This window comes from Triplophysa dalaica, chromosome 14 (genome assembly GCF_015846415.1).
Source record: "Triplophysa dalaica isolate WHDGS20190420 chromosome 14, ASM1584641v1, whole genome shotgun sequence".
NCBI lineage: Eukaryota > Metazoa > Chordata > Actinopteri > Cypriniformes > Nemacheilidae > Triplophysa > Triplophysa dalaica.
Genome location: NC_079555.1, coordinates 650,365 through 669,759, shown reverse-complemented (window position 1 = coordinate 669,759; position 19,395 = coordinate 650,365). Strand labels below are relative to the sequence as shown.

Genomic DNA, 19,395 nt, shown 5'->3' with positions numbered 1-19,395 from the left:
TGGTGAAAAGGTGGTCAGTGTAAGAACTCTTGTCTTCAGATCATCGTCTCTCGAGGTCACAGCACTGAGCTCGAGGTGAATTTAATCGTTCACGTGGCGAAAAAATCTTCTGACATTCTGTTCATGTCGAAAAGGATTTACTGTTGCCATTTTCTATAAACCTCACAAACATGTTGCTTTTGAAAAAGTGTTGTGTGATATTTCGTGTGCGTTCAGCCTCTCCGGCACCGTACAACTCTTCGGATTCTAGCTCCGCCCCCCGCTGGTTCTTTCAGCTCTTCGCCGTGTGATTGGCTGTGCCGCGTTTGTTATGCAAATGAGACGCGGGTGTAGTGAAGAGCCCGGCGTTGACGTCACGAGCCAGAGTGGCAGCTGACACGAGGAGAGAGGGAGTCACGCGCGGAGACGAGCGTGAAAAGTGCAAGAATCCAGAGGCGCACGCACACGAGTGGAGAAAAGAAAGAGAGCCCGAGAGGAGAAATAACATCGAGAGGGAAGTGTACAGGTGTGTGACAGAGAGAGGGGGGGAGTGGATGATAGAGAGCGGGAGAGAGAGCGCGCGGGAGGGAGAAATATGGCCACGGTCACGGCGGAGAATGGTTTCAGCACCGCGGACAGCTCCGGCAGAATGAACGGACTCAACAGCGCGATCCCGATGAAAGATCACGACGCCATCAAGCTCTTCGTCGGCCAGATCCCGCGCAACCTCGAGGAGAAAGACCTCAAGCCGCTCTTCGAGGAATTCGGCAAGATCTACGAGCTCACCGTGCTCAAAGACCGATTCACCGGGATGCATAAAGGTCAGTGAGTGTGGACTTTCATTTCCCGTGCATTCGGCGTAAACGGCTTTGATTCGAGAGTCTCTGCGAGTCTGAGCGCGCGAGCGTGCCTGTGTGTGCGTGTGTGTGTTTGGGATCAACACACGTGTGCGTGCTTCACAATCCATCCAAACGTCACTGCGTTTACACACTCTTAAAAATAAAACAGCCTGATACTTTATTCGGCTCTCTGGAGATAAATGTCACTTTATTGATAGTAATAGATTGCGTTGCTCAAATATAAGATCAAATGAAACGTAATCAAATCTAAATGAAGTTATATGAAGACAATAATGTGATTGAATCAGCCGGAATACATTCGGCTACACGGATAAAAGTCATTTGTAGAGCTCAGATCACATCAAAATATAGCTTCTATAAGTAGTTTAGTTTTAAAATATTTTTGACATGATGTTCCATGATGATCTTTTATTTCCAAGAATGTGTAGCTTGTGAGTGTGTGTGTGTAAAACAGGCATGTTTGATAAACACCAGAGTGTGCACGAGCTCTCAGTGAATATTCATGAATGATTCTTCGTCATTTCTTCTCATCGCAGCTTCTGTCTCTTTCGTTTCTCCTGTACCTGTAAATGTTCGATTTTTTTGTTATTTAACTATTTAATGTTATATATTTTCTCTCGGTCTTTAGTTGTATTTAAAGTGTTCTTGAGCTTTTTCCTCTCTACTAAAACATTAAAGATGGGACTTGCTTATAATGACAGTTAATAACAGAAATGCTTACGCGCGCGCATAGACGCACTTACTCAATTATTGGGCAAATTAAATTGATAATAATAATGATAAAGACTTATTAAAAATATGTATTTTTTCTGGTTGATATTTGATTTATTGTAAAATGTGTTTTGATTATTATATATATTGTACAGGCTAATAATAATGATGATGCTCTCTCATGCTGTGATGGCAGTTGTGCAGGTTTTGTACTGTTGGTTGTCAGTAGATCAACACGGCAGTATGAGAATCATGATCATAACTGACCTCTTGTTAAATATACAAACTGTGTCACTGTTGATCTGTAAAGGAAAGCAGGCAGTTATTATTGACGGTCTACGTGAGTCTCTCAGGATCACTCCATGTCATACAGTGACTCATTCTACATTTCAGCAACACATCATTCAACCTGCTGAAAGTTCTCTGTTTGACTGTTGAACTGCAGCTGTCTTTAGTGTACATGTTTGTCCTCTTGACAGAGAAAGACAGTTTAACATGTGTCACACTTTATACTCCAGTGAATGTTTCCCACTGAGGATTGTTTTCTTTGGTTTTTAAACGGCTCAGAGACAACACACAATAGATTAAATATGGCTTCATGTTATTAAACAATATGGTGTTATAACACAGATGAGCTTTATGAGTTGGAGACCATAACAATTCTGAAACATTTACAACATTATAAACCAAGTGGGGTTTGGATTTTGTTGCCATTTGATGTCAAATAAAAAAATGGGCCCTGAAGCCAAACTCATTGAGATGAAGTGTACCTCTCTGAAGGCTTCTCCAGACCCTCTGGCTGTAGTTGTGTGTGTGTGTGTGTGTCTCCGAGGAGGTATGGTGGCAGTGAGGTGATGTGTGATTCTGCTTGTGTCTGCAGAAATGCCTCTGATTGGGTCACCTGCTCTCTGCTCACCTGTCCATCACACGAGCAAAAACACACCTGCTTCTGATGTTTAAGCATATTTACATTCATTTGTACTCTCGATTGTCTCGCAGAAGTGTTTAAAATGCAAGCTTGGGGTGTTTTTCTGCTGTTCATCCAATTTATGTGATTTTAAATATTGCTGCTGTTGGCATTAACTGTTACTGTGTGTGTGTGTTTTAGGATGTGCCTTTCTCACATACTGTGCCCGAGACTCAGCGCTGAAGGCTCAGAACGCTCTACATGAACAGAAGACTCTGCCTGGGGTAAAGATTCTCTATATCTCTTCTGTTTACTCCTTATCTCAGTAACTCTTTCCTTCCTTCCTTCCTTCCTTCCTTCCTTCCTTCCTTCCTTCCTTCCTTCTTTCTTTCTTTCTTTCTTTCTTTCTTTCTTTCTTTCTTTCCTTCTTTCTTTCTTTCTTTCTTTCTTTCTTTCTTTCTTTCTTTCTTTCTTTCTTTCTTTCTTTCTTTCTTTCCTTCTTTCTTTCTTGCTTTCTTTCCTTCTTTCTTTCTTTCTTTCTTTCTTCCTTTCTTTCTTTCTTTCTTTCTTTCTTTCTTTCCTTCCTTCCTTCTTTCTTTCTTTCTTTCTTTCTTTCCTTCTTTCTTTTTTTTCTTTCTTTCTTTCTTTCCTTCTTTCTTTCTTTCTTTCTTTCTTTCTTTCCTTCCTTCATTCTTTCTTTCTTTCTTTCCTTCCTTCATTCTTTCTTTCTTTCTTTCTTTCTTTCTTTCTTTCTTTCTTTCTTTCTTTCTTTCTTTCTTTCCTTCCTTCATTCTTTCTTTCTTTCTTTCTTTCTTTCTTTCCTTCTTTCTTTCTTTCTTTCCTTCTTTCTTGCTTTCTTTCATTCCTTCTTTCTTTCTTTTTTTCTTTCTTTCCTTCTTTCTTTCTTTCTTTCTTTCTCTCTTTCTTTCTTTCTTTCTTTCTTTCTTTCCTTCTTTCTTTCTTTCTTTCTTTCCTTCCTTCCTTCTTTCTTTCATTCTTTCTTTCTTTCTTTCTTTCATTCTTTCTTTCCTTCTTTCTTTCTTTCTTTCTTTCTTTCTTTCTTTCCTTCTTTCCTTCTTTCCTTCTTTCCTTCTTTCCTTCTTTCTTTCCTTCTTTCTTTCTTTCTTTCTTTCTTTCCTTCTTTCTTTCTTTCTTTCTTTCTTTCTTTCTTTCTTTCTTTCTTTCTTTCCTTCTTTCTTTCTTTCTTTCTTTCTTTATTTCTTTCCTTCTTTCCTTCTTTCCTTCTTTCCTCCTTTCCTTCTTTCCTTCTTTCCTTCTTTCTTTCTTTCTTTCCTTCTTTCTTTCTTTCTTTCTTTCTTTCCTTCTTGCTTTCTTTCTTTCTTTCCTTCCTTCTTTCTTTCTTTTTTTCTTTCTTTCTTTCCTTCTTTCTTTCTTTCTTTCTTTCTTTCTTTCTCTCTTTCTTTCTTTCTTGCTTTCTTTCCTTCCTTCTTTCTTTCTTTCTTTCTTTCTTTCCTTCTTTCCTTCTTTCTTTCTTTCTTTCTTTGCACATCAACGTTTTTATAAATAAATCCTTCTTTTATTTTAAATGAGCATGTACATTTTCTAAACACACAAGTGCAGCTGCAGAATTGTAAAGGTGGTGTGTTTTTTTCGGTCATATAAAATCAGTACCTTGTGGCTTGGAGCTCTCACAGACCTTCAGCAGACAGAACCAGAACATTGTGATGCTGTACAAACCTGTGAGAATAATGAAACAACACACGACTAGACGCAACACAAGCACAAACACACTCCACCGTCTTTATTCACATTATTTATGCTCACTTCTGCACATGTGTGTTTTCTCATCCCAGACCTCGTAGTCTCCATATTTAAAAGCACGTGACCTTCACTATAAAGACATCCTTATGATGTCAAACATGCTTAAAACAGATTAAATCTTTTGAGAGAAAACGTCAAGTTTGTTGAATTTAATTGGGTATCAACATAAAGTCTAGTCAAAAATATATAGTCAGTTCCAAATAGCATGCAGGTTATCTGAATTTTCATCCCTTTAAGCAATCTGTAGTCACATTTTTAAAACTCTAAACACAAGTAGCACAACATCCGTCTGTTGTGACCACACCATTAACACAATTCATGTTTTTTTCACACAATACTCAGTCGATTAACACGTTTCTAAAATGCTTCAATTTTTTTTTCACAGAAGCTACCCCATAACAAAATTCCCAATCTTTTTTTTTCTTTTTTACAAATGCTTAAACACATTTTGACGAAGACCTAATGTTCCAACCCCTAAAAAACCTTCTTCTTCTGGAACATCAGCTTACAGTAAAAGACCTGATAAGAATTTTCTGATTAGTGATAACTGAATTAAAGCTGATTCCAATCTATATCTGACACAGCTTTTACTGCAGCAGTCACTTTCTTTTTTGTGATTCCTTCACTATGTTGTCTTCTGTGAGCTTTTGTAAAGATTTAAAAGTTTGTGTTTTCATGGAAATATTGGACAAAGAGTGTTTTGGCATATGATGAAAGTCAACTTTTTCATCATATGTATTTTTTGTTCGATTTCTCAGTTGGGTGTGAAAGTCACCATATCAAATCACCTTTTATCATCTAAACCATAGCACCATATTGAAACTGAAATTACAATATCATTGAGAGTGATCGACATTTTTTTACAATTGTGCATCATTTTCTCATATATCTTTCCATACGTATTGATCTATAGTAGAAGGATGGTTAGATGAGGGATGGCTGGATGATAGATGTGTAGATATCTATCTAATATAGACAAATGTACAAACAATAATCACCTTTAGTTTATTGAAAAAAAAATCACTATGAACCCCACCCGCTTGTGCTGTAATTGAATGGTAACGTTTGCACTTCTGTCAATTTTGCTGTAATTGTATTGTAATGGAGGTTCTAGAAACAAACTTGGTTTGCAGAGATGTGAATGTTGTTTGTGTACAAATATAATTACGTAATCAAGCTCCAATATTCTTTGAGTTATTGAGCTAAAACCAAAAAGTGTAACATTGTGCCCTCAATCTCCCCTATCTGAAATGAATCCAAACAGAGTAATTGTGATACAGAAAAGAAAAACAAAAGACAAGTTCAAAGCACAATAGAAGCATTTTTTTTACAGCTGACTGAATTATAAAAAAAAAGACTTTCATTTGTATGTTCTATACAGGTCCAAATGAGAGATGACATTAATGCCTTTTTGTAATTGACCTTATGCTCCTTTTGGATAGAAAACTAATGCAAATGTTTTGACCGAATGACTCGGTTTGCTGTATTTTGATTTTGAGCATTTTGCAAAGAAGAATTTGTATTTATTTAACAAAATGTGGTTTGGCAAGAAAATTAACTATTTAGCTAATTGTGTGATGTAGGTGTGTTACTGTGAAAGAGTACTTTAAGTATCGGTAAATGCTTGTTAGCAAGTGATAAAACTGTAAATCAAACAACATATGCTTTCTTAGGTAAAGAAAATGAATTTCCATATGAGAAAACAAGCTGAATGAATGAATGGCTATTTCATCAGTGCGGCCGGAAAAAGTTTTCCCCTACTTCCGGCCTTGTTCGCCGTTTTGTGAAATATGAAATAGATCTCACCCGTGTCCAAGACTGTGTTGTAGTGTGAGTGATTTCTGCGGGAACAGTTTGGGTTTTCAGCAAGTTTGAATGGTTTTAAAGAGAGCTTCATGTTGACCTTAAATATGATGTTTGGGGAATTGGGTGAGATGTTGTGGATTGTGTTTACTGTTCTGAGAATACGAGGCATAATGTGTTTAAGCAATCGAGAGAAACTGTATTTGTAGCATTTTTTTACATGTTCTGTATTTTTTGCAGAACCATTTAGACGACTTCTTTCAAAAAATCTTTATTTTAAGGAATATGTATTGATGAAATTATATTCTGTATTGTGTTGCATACCCAGTTTATATTGTTGTTTGGTTTGAATCGATTTTCATCTAAGATGACTTGCAGTAGCAGTTGTGTCATTTTTTCCTTAATCTCATTGTTGCATTGTGCTCTATCTGCACTCTTGTGTTGTATACTGTGATATATACTGAGCTGTCAAATGACTCAACTCTTGAATCCCAAGAATATGTTGTAGTGTGTGTTTCTGAGGGCTTGTGTGTCATGTTTGGGGAAAAGTTTGTTTTTTCAGCAAGTTTGATGGTTTTGAGTGGAGAGCTTCAGTTTGACTCGAAGATAGGATGTTGAGGGAATTGGGTGAGAAGTTATGGATTTGTGTTTAGAGTTTTGAGAAAAGGAGCCATATTGTCAAGTGATGTGTTTAAGCAATTGAGAAAAACTGTAATTTATGTATAGCTGTTGTAAACTAACCTGTGAGCACATGTGAGTCATCTTCAATGTTCTTTGTTGACTTTGCTTTAATCAAAAGTGACTCAGAAATAAGGAAAGTTGATTTGGGAAGTTGATACTGTAATGAAAATAACTTCACAAAGACAGAGAGAGAGAGAGTGAGAGGGAGAGATAGAGAGAGAGAGAGGGAGAGAGAGAGGGAGAGAGAGAGAGAGAGAGAGAGAGAGAGAGAGAGGAAGGTAGTGTTTCTGTGTATTTGGAAATGAATAAAATGGTTCAGAGAGTATCATCTAGACTAGAGATAACACAATAAAAGTCCAGCTGGAGTGTCTGTAAGAGCTCTCAGTATTCACACCAGTTATTAATCTGTCTTTCAGCTTTTAATACATGAATGTAAATGTAGTGTTTCATCAATAACGTCTGCCACCTGTGACCAAACCCCACACTGAGAAATCCCATGAGCCTGAAGCCAAACCTTTAACAACGTTTACATTTAGAAGCATATGAATGAAGATTTATTATACCTTGACAGATATATTCCTTTTATAGCAGATAAGCACAGTTCTCATTTTCCATTTTTCTTTAGTTGTAGTTTCGAGGTCAAAAGTCATCCCCAAAGAAATATCATGACAGAATCATCCCGTGTGTTTTCGATCTGTTGTGGCTATCCTCTGCGATGTAAGAGCTAGTTTGGTGAATATATTTCCTCCTCATTGTCACCGGCGGACAGATTCCAGTTGTGTTGTGAATCTGGAGCAGCGTGTGTTTGTCTGTCAGTCTTTCATCAGAGGTCTGTTATCAGAGGCGGGAGCTCTGGTTCTCTGTCATTATGTGATCTATGGTCCAACATCTCATTATCACCTCTCTTATGTGTGCACTTCCATCATCATAGCATCATTTAAGAGCTTTCAAACGTCTCCTTGGAGTCCTTTTTAAATGTGCGGCTAGAGAGAAGTTAAGTGTACGAAGACCGAAGAAAATGAATAACAGCAGATGTGACGTGATTCAGAAATCAAAAGGATTCAGTCGAGTGTAAGAGTCCGTTTGGCACACGAGTCTCATGTTGGCAGAACTCTTGGGCATTTTTAATGATGGATTTATATCAGTTGTCACGTTTGTTACATCAGATATGAAGAAAGTCGTTTTGTATACAATTGAAAGTCAAATTTTAATGACAACGTTGAGGTAATATAGATCCTCCTCTTACTCAAGGTCATCAAATGTTGTGTGTGTAGTCAGTGTTCAGTCGTATCTCGCATTTCAATTGAACCTCGATTATGTCGACAATATAAGTGCGTGCAGACCGCTCTCTCTCAGGTGTTTTATTTGTCACAGCGAGACGGCGGTCAGTGCAGACGGACGAAGTCACATCAGCCCGAATCCAAAATCAGTGAAGAAGACTCAAACTCGGGAGACGGGCGTTGACCATCACATCCTCCTGTCCACCCTCAAGGCGATGGGGGTCTCTGGAATGGTGCTACAATGGTTCAGGTCTTACCTCTCGGGTAGGTCCTTTAGAGTATCTTGGAGAGGTGAGGTGTCGGAGTCACATCATCTCGACACAGGTGTGCCTCAGGGCTCAGTGCTTGGTCCGTTGCTATTCTCTGTATACATGACATCCCTTGGCTCTGTCATTAGGAAACATGGCTTTTCCTATCACTGCTATGCGGATGATACACAACTCTACATGTCTTTTCGCCCTGACGATCCGACTGTCTCTGCACGCATCTCAGCTTGCCTAGCCGACATCTCGCTCTGGATGAACGCCCATCACCTGCAGCTGAACCTTCCAAAAACAGAACTGCTTGTAATCCCGGCTGACACGAAGACTCATCACAACCTTTCCATTCAACTGGGCTCATCAACCATCACACCTTCCAGAAAAGCAAGAAACCTGGGAGTGGTAATCGATGATCAGCTCAACTTCACAGATCAAGTTGCCAACACCGCCCGGTCCTGTAGATTCATCCTCTACAATATCAGAAAAATTAGACCCTTCCTATCAGAGCATGCTACACAGATCCTTGTCCAGGCTCTTGTCCTGGCCAGACTGGACTACTGCAATGCACTACTGGGAGGACTTCCAGCTTGCACAACCAAACCTCTACAGATGATCCAGAATGCTGCGGCAAGAGTTATCTTTAATGAACCAAAGAGAGCACACGTCACTCCTCTACTCATTAAGCTACATTGGCTTCCCGTAGTCGCTCGCATCAAATTCAAGACTCTGCTCCTGGCCTACAAGACCACTACTGGTTCGGCACCACCTTATCTTAAATCGCTAATGCAGACATATGTACCCACCAGATCCCTACGCTCTGCAAACGAACGACGTCTTGTGGTGCCATCCCATAAAGGTAAAAAATCTCTCTCGCGCACCTTCTCCGGTTCTGTTCCACCTATGTGGAATGATCTGCCCGCTGCTACAAGATCTGCAGATTCTGTAGCCATCTTTAAGAAACGCCTGAAAACACATCTCTTCCGCCAACATCTGACTGATCTGTTCTGACTCTTTTCTTCTCCACTCTTTTCTTCTCTACTCTTTTTCTTCTCTACTCAACTAAAAAAAAAAAAAAAAAAAAAAAAAAAAAAAAAAAAAAAAATGTATGAATGAGTGAATGGTTACGTATACTGTGTTAGGCTATATGAGACTAGTCTTCATTTTAATTGCACTTATGCTTTTGTTGTACTTATGCTGTCCTAATTGCTTCCATTACCTACCCCACTTGTAAGTCGCTTTGGATAAAAGCGTCTGCTAAATGACTAAATGTAAATGTAAATGTGACATGCGTCTGTAGAGGGCAAACCTTGTTTCAGTCTGAGCACACGTCATATTTTGACAGCGGAGTCAAACGTGAAGCGGCCGGATGTCACCACAGTCATGAGCTTCGGCATTTGAGCGGCGGTCCGCATTAACCGCTGTCAGACAGCAGGTGAGGTGTCCTGCAGCCTGTCTGGTGGTGTGCTTTGCGAGACTAATCAGAGTCCTGCAACCTTCACTGAAGAGAAACGCTCCGTTTCACTCTCCCAGGGGGCGGCGACGGCCGCTCTGAAGGCCCTCAAAGGTGCATCTGTCTGCCCATCAATCTGACAGCCAATCACAGCTCGCCCATTACACCTCAGGCCGCTGACCGGCAGACGTGTGCAAAGAGCTGTCAATCAATCATCTCACGGCTGTCAAATGATCTTCTTTGAGAAAGAGGACGAGAGGAGGAAGAAATAGACAGAGTTATGTATGTAAGAACACATCTGGCTTTGATTTTGGAAAAGTTGGATGTTTGATTTCATATTAAGATCATTCTTAATTTTTTTAGCAGCATTCGCCAGTCTGAATATGAAAGACACGCTTCCTTGGCATTGCATTGTGGATAAAGTTCACCGTCCCATCCGCTGCTATCAGCTCTCAGCGCATGTGTTTTAATGAGCTGTCTCACTAATGGATCCTTAATGAGACCTGGAGAAATCTCCCTCTGAGTGAGGACTCCGTCTCTCCGGGTCAGACAGCATCTGTCCGCACCAAACGCCTGCGCAAACACACACACGTGTGCAGAGGTATAGATTCTAACCATCGCACTGAAGTACATGCGTGACTGCTCACTTTACCAGTCGAGTAGTTCAATCAGATCACAGTGTAATGAAATCAATTTGTACTAAACACGCCAGGGGGAATTTTATATGGAGCAAATTAAAGGGACAGTTCTCCAAAAAATGTAAATGTATTTTATTTTTTATATAATCATTTATTAATTTATTTTTATTCAAATGTATTTGTTGTGATGAACACAGAGAAATATATTTGGAAGAATGCTTTCATCTGGGCCACCATTGACTACCATAGTAGGACAGATTCAATGGTAGTCAAAGGTGCCCCAGAACTGTTTCTTTTCCTAAATTCTTTTTCAAATATTTCTTTCCTACTATGGTAGTCAACAATGTCCCAGAACTAAATATTGCTTACATTCTCCCAAATATCTTTCTCGGTGTTCAACAGAACATATACATGTTTACAGGTTCGAAACGACCTGAGGGTGAGTAAATGATGACAGAATTTTCTTTTTAGGGCGAACTGTCCCTTTAAGAATCACGTGATCCACGGTTGAGCCAAAGCATCGACTACTAAAACCTATTCCAGCTGTGTACGTCATCTCTAAACACCATGATGATTCTCTCTCGTCTGGTGTGTGTGTTGACGTAAAAAGCGGTGAAGAGGTTTGGTGTTGCGGGCGCAGCGTGAGGGAGTCGTCTAAACGTCCTGCGTGTGTTTTAGAGGCGGACTGTAACGGTCTCTCAGCAGGACGGCAGGAGAGCAGATGGAGATGTTTGTTTTTGTTCTCAGGAGTGAAGAATAAACACGAGCGACGAGATTCTAATGCTCAAAAGCACGGAGGAGAGCACGCGTGTATAAACCTCTGAGATCACAACACTGTCGTGTCCAAATGATCAAACGTTTGCTCTCAATGTTGCCTGGTTTTAAGAGATTGACCGTAGATTGAATGCACTATAAGATACTTCAAGCGTTCGTCTTTAATGCATCAGCCATCATTTCTTCATAATGACATCATGGCTTTCTTGTCTGACGTTCAGTGGGGTCAGTGAGGTTCATGTCAATCACTCATTCTGTATACAGTCATGAAGTTGACACAGTAATGTAATGCTGTTTAATGCTATGAATGATAAAGAGTAAAAGCAGAATATCATAGAGATTAAATCTCCTCATGGAATAACCTGTTTCACTGCTTTTCAGACGTTACAGAAATAATGATTAACACATTCATTCTCACAGCTTGTGTTTTGTGCTAAAGAACTCAATACGTGTTTGCGTTAATGTCTGATCCTCTGTGCGATTTGATTAGTTGAAGCGAAGCCTCGTCTGGTTACCATGGAAACGGCTGGTGTAATTGCCGTGTACTTTGCTTATTATTATAGATGAAACATCTCGTGAAACAGAACAAAGCTCAGTGTACCTGAAGCTTTGATATCCTCATAAACCAAGACACCAGAGAGAGAGAGAGAGAGAGAGAGAGAGAGAGAGAATATTACATTACCTTAAACAAAATGAATTCTGCTCAGGCAGTGACAGAAATTTGTGGAAGAGATGTTTTCATTTTCTTTCCGAGGATCACAGCAGAATAACTCGATGAAACAAGAGCGCGGACACACACACACACAAACACACACTGAAATCAGAGTGTGTTTGATCTGTGTGTGATCTGTGGGTCCAGATGCGCGCACACACACACACACACAGATATGAGTACATGACTCTGGTTGAACTTTATTAAACATTAAACATCATCAATAGTTTCAGTCATCATGTTCATAATCCTTCAACAATGACGACTTGGGCAGTAGTGGATAAAGTTGTTGTGTTCTGTTTGTGTTTTGCAATTTGTGCAACAAAAGAACAACAATGCATAGGTGCAGTAAAACTGGTCTCAGTTAGTTTAGCCTACCACAGTATACGAAGATAAGAATGTCCTTTTTTATTTTATTTTTGGGAGGGGTAGGAAAGTAGAAAAGAAGTAGAAGACGTACTAATGGGTCAGATGTTGACGGTAGAGATGTGTTATTAGCAGATTATTAAAGACATGTAGAGAATCTGCTGATCTTGTGTCAAGAGAGAGATCGTTCCTGAGTCATGAAACACATCCGAAGAAACTGCGTGAGAGTGATTGTTTCCCTTTGTGGGACGTCACCACAAGACGTTCGATCGCAGAGCACAGGGATCAGGCCGGTACATAAGTCTGAAGTTTTGTGTTCACTGGGCTCCATGGTGAACCGTGGTTTCTATTGTGGCTTATAATTATTCTAGTTCAGTTCAGTTTGATTTCCAGAAGATTTCTTTCTATTTCAGGTCAGTATTGATTTACTCCAGCAGTTAGGCTACATCAGTGTTTCTCACAGTGTGGGCCGGGTACACTGGTGGGGAATAGAGACATGACAGGTGGGGCGAGACAAACGGGAGGAAATTGGGTCATTTTTATTCATTCCTTTCTTTATTGAGCACACACTCAAAACAAAATGACAAAACAACATCAGACTGTGAAGAAAATGTCACATGGAACCATAGGAGACTTTAAGAATGATTTCACGTCAGAATGTTAATTGAAGCGGCACAAAAACGTTTATGTGGAGAACAGAATGTGAACGTTTTGCGCTTTTAAATCTCATCATAGTGAAAGTTTAGGAGAGTTCGAGGAGAGGAGGGATGACATCATCAGAAGTTACCCGCTCACCAATGTCAAGGTTTATCTTTAGGTACACTTTAACTCTTAGATACGCTCTTAATAATAGGTCACATACATTTTCATTGTCTCAGACACCAGAGTCAGAGATGTGAATATAAACTCAAATATAACTCTTTGTAAAGTTTGTAAAGTGAACAATGTGTTAATCAGTAGGTTATAAAGTGTTCTTTTATATATGATGAGGGGGTGTATGTATGTCAGACACATTTTTACAGTGTGGCATTGTGTGTCTTCATGTGGATTTGAGCAGCTTTAACACACTTGTATCAGGAGACACGTTGAAGCCTTTGGCTGAAACTCCCTCGCATATTAAGAGACTAATGAAGCGTTTTAATGATCAAACGGCCTCTTGACGCCTGTTACACCTCACACAGACATACAGAAACACACCATTATACTAGAGAGATAGTTAGAAAGAAAGAGAGGGAGGGAGAGAGAGGTAGAGAGAGATAGATAGAGAGAGAGAGAGAGAGAGAGAGAGAGAGGTAGATAGAGAGATAGAGACAGAGAGTTAGAGAGAGAGAGAGAGAGAGAGAGAGAGAGAGAGAGATAGATAGATAGATAGATAGATAGATAGATAGAGAGAGAGAGAGAGAGAGAGAGAGAGAGAGAGTGAGATAGATAGAGAGAGAGAGAGAGAGAGAGAGAGAGAGATAGAGAGAGAGAGAGAGAGAGAGAGAGAGAGGTAGATAGAGAGATAGAGACAGAGAGTTAGAGAGAGAGAGAGAGAGAGAGAGAGAGAGAGATAGATAGATAGATAGATAGATAGATAGAGAGACAGAGAGAGAGAGAGAGAGAGAGAGAGAGAGAGAGATGTAGAGAGAGATAGAGAGAGAGAGAGAGACAGAGAGGGAGAGAGAGAGAGAGAGGTAGATAGAGAGATAGAGACAGAGAGAGAGAGAGAGAGAGATGTAGAGAGAGATAGAGAGAGAGAGAGAGAGAGAGAGAGACAGAGAGAGAGAGAGAGAGAGAGAGAGGTAGATAGAGAGATAGAGACAGAGAGAGAGAGAGAGAGAGAGAGAGAGAGAGAGAGAGAGAGAGAGAGAGATGTAGAGAGAGATGGAGAGAGAGAGAGAGAGAGAGAGAGAGAGAGAGAGAGAGAGAGAGAGACAGAGAGAGAGAGAGTGAGAGAGAGGTAGATAGAGAGATAGAGACAGAGAGAGAGAGAGAGAGAGAGAGAGAGAGAGAGATGTAGAGAGAGATAGAGAGAGAGAGAGAGAGAGAGAGAGAGAGAGAGACAGAGAGAGAGAGAGAGAGAGAGAGGTAGATAGAGAGAGAGAGAGAGAGAGAGAGAGAGAGAGAGAGAGAGAGAGATGGTGGGATATTTCTCTTCTTTTTGGTTTATTCCTGCAGGGTCTCTGATTCCTCCTGAGAAACACATCAGTGTCTGTCATCGGCCGGCACACACACCTCACCGTCTGCTTGTCTGTATGACTGACTGTAAATGATTTATTTTTATTTTTTATATGAAATATAAAATCTCTTTTGCTGAATATACTGTACACACACAGATGTCGTTCTCATGTTGTCTAGTTGATTTCAGTGATACACATGTTGTGTTGATATGTGTGTGCTTATATTCTGTAAGGTCATTCTCAGCGAGTCTGTGTGTTGATGAGAACGAGTGATGCTGGTTTAATCACACAGATGATGAAGACAACAGTGATGAAAGAGAGAAACCACTCATGCACCTCAGAGTCTCACTTTCTCTCTGATGATTTTCATGTTGGCCGTTGTCTCTTTACTTTCATCATAACAGGTTATTTTTAATACATGGTTGAAGGCAGACGGGTGAAATTAGTAAGAAAAATCCCATTTAAATCAAGAGAATGGCTGCCAGGGATCAGGGTGTCTCGTGTTGTAGATCAGTCGACAGCTGCTGTGAAAAATAACCAATATTTGTCTGCTGTGAACGTGTCTGATTGTTTGCAGCCCTGCGGATGATTGTGCTTAGAAATACAGACATAATAAATGAGCAATCTGGAGTCATTTGGGTTAATGAGTTTCTGCCGGGCACAAGACACTAATGACATCAGAGAGAGAGAGAGAGAGAGAGAGAGACACCAGCTATAAACTTTATATGTGAGATCAAATTGTCATTTATTTGTCATTTATCGCACATCAGTTGAATATATGAATATTCAATATATATTCTTTTATTTTATTTTATTAAGCATTTTATTAATGCTATGGCAATACGAATGTACTGTTTGTTTTGCCAATAAAGCACACTTACACTGAAATCAAATTGCAATTGAGAGAGAGATAGAGAGAGAGAGAGAGAGAGAGAGAGAGAGAGTGGGAGAGAGATAGAAAGAGAGACAGAGAGAGAGAGAGAGGATGGAATGGTGAATGTTGGTAGATTAATTAGATTATATTGCATCTGAGTGATGAAATGACAGTCACGTCTCACAGATAACACCTCATGCATCCATCTACCTGTAATCTCACTCCCTCTCCCGTTGGAGCTGTGACATTTCCGTTTCCCTGGAGACGCACTGTGCCAGGCAGTTGCTATAGTAACTCCTGTGCTCTTGAAGAAGCTTGAGCTCCACCCGTCCCCTCCTGCCGGGCGATCAACACCTGCTGCTTTCTGATAATTAGCTGCTTTTTCTCTTCTACAGTTCTTTCTGTTTCCTGCCGTTGAACTTTAGAAGTGTCTTTGGTCTCTCTGTCTCTCCTCTTCAGTGTCTTTGGTCTCTCTGTCTTTACTGAGGTGTATAAATGTGTATAGAATCTTTCAGCCATCAGAGCTGAAACACAATGTCACACAACAGTGTAGCACGTCTGTGTACAGTGTTTGTCTATTTTGGGTTGTGTTTAGGCGGAGGGAAGTAAGACCGCCTGAAAGCCTCTGAGCATATAAACAGATCATTCATATTCTCCATCCTAACCCGAGATCACAGGCACCTCACGCCTCTCGACAGGCGAATGTCTGAATTACTTGTCAACTCTTTGCTGAACGACAGGTGAACGATAGGAAAATGAGTTTGTCTGTTAAATCCCTAAACTCTATTTTGCCTTCTTCGGTTTTCAATTAAGACAGAGAGAGAGAGAGAGAGAGAGAGAGAGAGAGAGTAAGTAAAAACAATTAGTTTTATGTTTCATTCTATATTTGATTTTTTAATAAGCACATTATTTTATTTCATGTTGTTTTGTTATATGTTCAGTACTTTGGCAATATCATAGTATTGTACGGTCATGCCAATAAACTTGTTATTGAATTGAGAGAGAGACATCCATTACAATTACAAATATCTCCATATAGAAGTTCTTAATGTAAAAGTGTGAGCGAATGGAACTGAGAGGAAGAAAAACTTCTGAAATGTTCTTTTTCTAGAAGCTCAACGAGACGCTGCTGTCTGCTGTGAAGTTCAGTCTTGTTCTGTAGCTTGTTTGTAACTTTACTGTCCAGGTGAATTATTCTTTTGACTTGGAAGAAGGCTGCAGTTCCCCATCATCATCACAAATGAGTTTTGCACCTTTTTAACGCTCTCACGGTGGAAAAGATACGGTTCACAATAGATCAAAAGTCAGAACTTTTTCTCAAATTTTTTTCAGATTTGTCTTAATCTAAATGAATGTATGTTATATATATAGTATATGTGTATATATTCTTCTAGATTATTTATACTATCTGACTGTGTTTGTTATTGTCACTTTCTGTCAGATCTAAAATGAACCAAATGAAGGCAAAAAAATGGTCAAGACATTCCATTAAATTGTGTGTGTTAAAAATGTGAAGCTGTGTGAAAATATGAAGCTGTGTGTGTGTGGTTTTAATGTCTCATGGTTGTGTGTCACAGAAGGTGAAGAGTGTGTGTTGACAGTAGCAATCTGTGGATCTGAGCTGTTGAGATGTTCACTCATTAAAGAGTAACTATTACAATGTCCTTAAAACTCACACTTTTGATGCGGTGTGTAATGTTGCTGTGTGTGAATGTAAGCAGTCCACCAAGTTGAAAAGCCGAAAGTGAACGAATAAAAAAGTTATTGGCTTGAGAACAAAGGAGTCGACTCTGAATCACGCGTCTGTCGTTCTAGTTTCAGTTGCGGATCAGATTTGCGTCATTTGGTGTAATGACCACCTACGTTCCATTTGTGACACTGCACGCGGTAGACCAATCACAGCAGACTAATCCATCTGACCAATCAGATCAGAGTATGCTGACAGAAAGGAGGGGATTATACGGATGAATCCCCAAACGAATCATTTGAGAGTCACTCAAGAAGTGACTGAACAATAACTGACTATTATAAGAAAATAAAAGTGTTTTGTATGTGTGTATGTATGTAGACTTGTTGTTGGACACTCCATAAACAAAAGTAGGAACTTGTTTCTGATTAATCAGATCTGAACATTTGATGCTCGTGCTGGAGGACAAAATGATTCCTCGATCTGTCACTTTCACCTGCTTGACACAAATGTCTTTTAGATGTGTGCAATTTCACAATCAGGTCTTCATTTTTATTGATGTTCTGCTTGTTTGTTCTGTAAATCCTTTCGTTGAATTAGTCATTAATCAGTGTCTGGTTTAACATCTGTGAAAGTGGAAGAGATTGCATGTTTTTTTTTTGTTTGTTGAAAAAAAAGATGTTGATCAGATCAAAAGCGAATTGATTTCCATTTTAAGTTGTTTTATTGGAATAATTGTGCATTTATAGCAAAGCTGCATACAGTTTCACTTAGAAAAACAAAACCATGTAAATAATGAACATGACATAGTATTTAATGTAGACTAATGTAGAATAATGTAGGAGACGTAATACATAATATTAATGTACAAATGATTATTAAGTGTTTGTCTAACATCAGTAGTAATATCAACATTGTCTTATTAATGAAAGTTAAGTAAGAAAGATCCAGAGCAATATGATAAGTCACAGATGTCGACTCTATTAATAAATAATAATATTTTGTATAGTTTGTAGTCTTGTTCGCCTGCTTTTTAAATGAGAAATAATAAGAATTCTTGAATCGTTTTGCTGTCCTTCCTCTTTATTTCTTACTTTGTGTGTTTGTGATCTTCTCCTGATGAACGTCACGGTGTTGATCTTCAGTTTTTCTCGACTCTTTACTTTAACGTGTAGATATGTGTTCCTCAGACGAACTGTTTTATTTTTAGATCGTACGGTTAATAAGTGAGAACTGTAGTAAAACCCTCGACACAAACTGTGAACTTTAGCACTCATGGAGCGGAGGGAAGCTGTGAAAACGTGTCACGACACCACACATTTATAATTATTATATCATTACTTCAATTAATATTTTTGGGATCATTAATATATTTTTCATTTAATCCACCCCTCACTGTGAGCTGAGTGGGTTTAGATAGTTTTAGGAGATATATTTTGATGTTTTCCGTCTCATCTAATATCACGGTGAATCACGATATGATACTATTTCTTATTTTGTAGGGAAAATGCTGGTTGTCTGTGTTCGGTTATTCAAAGCTAATGGAGTGTCTGAAATGAAGCATGCAGTCATTTCTCACCCTTGATGATTCGAGGTGCCCTAGATAGTGTTCTATCATGTCTGTGGTGTGGTGTCAGTGTCCGTCACACCTGCTCCATAAACTCACACGAGGTGTCAGGCTAAAATATGTCCTCTCATCTGTGTCTGATTTATTCTTTCTGCTCTTTGTTTGCGGCTCACCCGTAATCCTAATGCACATGGCACGCTTCAGAAAGCTCAGGATGAGAGAAACACAAGATTATTTGTCTGTGTGTCTGGATTGAGACATTAGTGTGCTTGTGCTCAGCTGTGTGTCACGCAGGTCTGCTGGGCTTGTTTTCTGATCATAACCGTCATCATCAGGGTAAATTTGTCTGGTTTTTAGTATCACTCCATTATAACTTTCATTAATAAAACTACCAAACCAATCAACCATCACTATTGCAATTGCTCATTTGTATGAAAGATTAAACAAAGTTTCTCAGTTTGTTGGTAGGCTGGAGTACGGGTTGTCGGGTGAGGATGTGGATGCGGTTGTCGGCGGGGATGTGGATGCGGTTGTCGGGCGGGGATGTGGATGCGGTTGTCGGCGGGGATGTGGATGCGGTTGTCGGGCGGGGATGTGGATGCGGTTGTCGGGCGGGACGTGGTTGTGGTTGTCGAGCGGGGATGTGGATGCGGTTGTCGGGCGGGGATGTGTATGCGGTTGTCGGACGGGGACGTGGTTGTCGGGTGGAGGTCGGGCAGGAGTATGGGGCTGTTGTTGGGCAGGGATGTGAATGTGGTTGTCGGGCAGAAGAGTGGGGCTGTTGTTAGGCAGTAGCTGATGAAATCTGCTGTAATACTTCTCCAGCACACACACACACACACGTGAACGCACACAGTCACATCTGTAATGCAAAAAAACACTCACTCTTCACTACTTCTTTA

General features: G+C 39.7%; 1 protein-coding gene across 7 annotated transcripts in view; it reads left to right on the top strand.

Moving 5' to 3' along the window:
* Positions 1-379: 379 nt before the first annotated feature.
* The window catches only part of celf6 (CUGBP Elav-like family member 6), a 48,533-nt gene continuing 29,517 nt past the window's right edge, over positions 380-19,395 (top strand). For all 7 annotated transcript variants that reach the window (XM_056765856.1, XM_056765855.1, XM_056765858.1 and 4 more), the window contains exons 1-2: positions 380-800; positions 2,659-2,741. In XM_056765856.1, the coding sequence (XP_056621834.1) occupies positions 575-800; positions 2,659-2,741 (309 nt within the window). In that variant the 5' untranslated portion in view covers positions 380-574. The remainder of the gene's footprint in view (positions 801-2,658; positions 2,742-19,395) is intronic.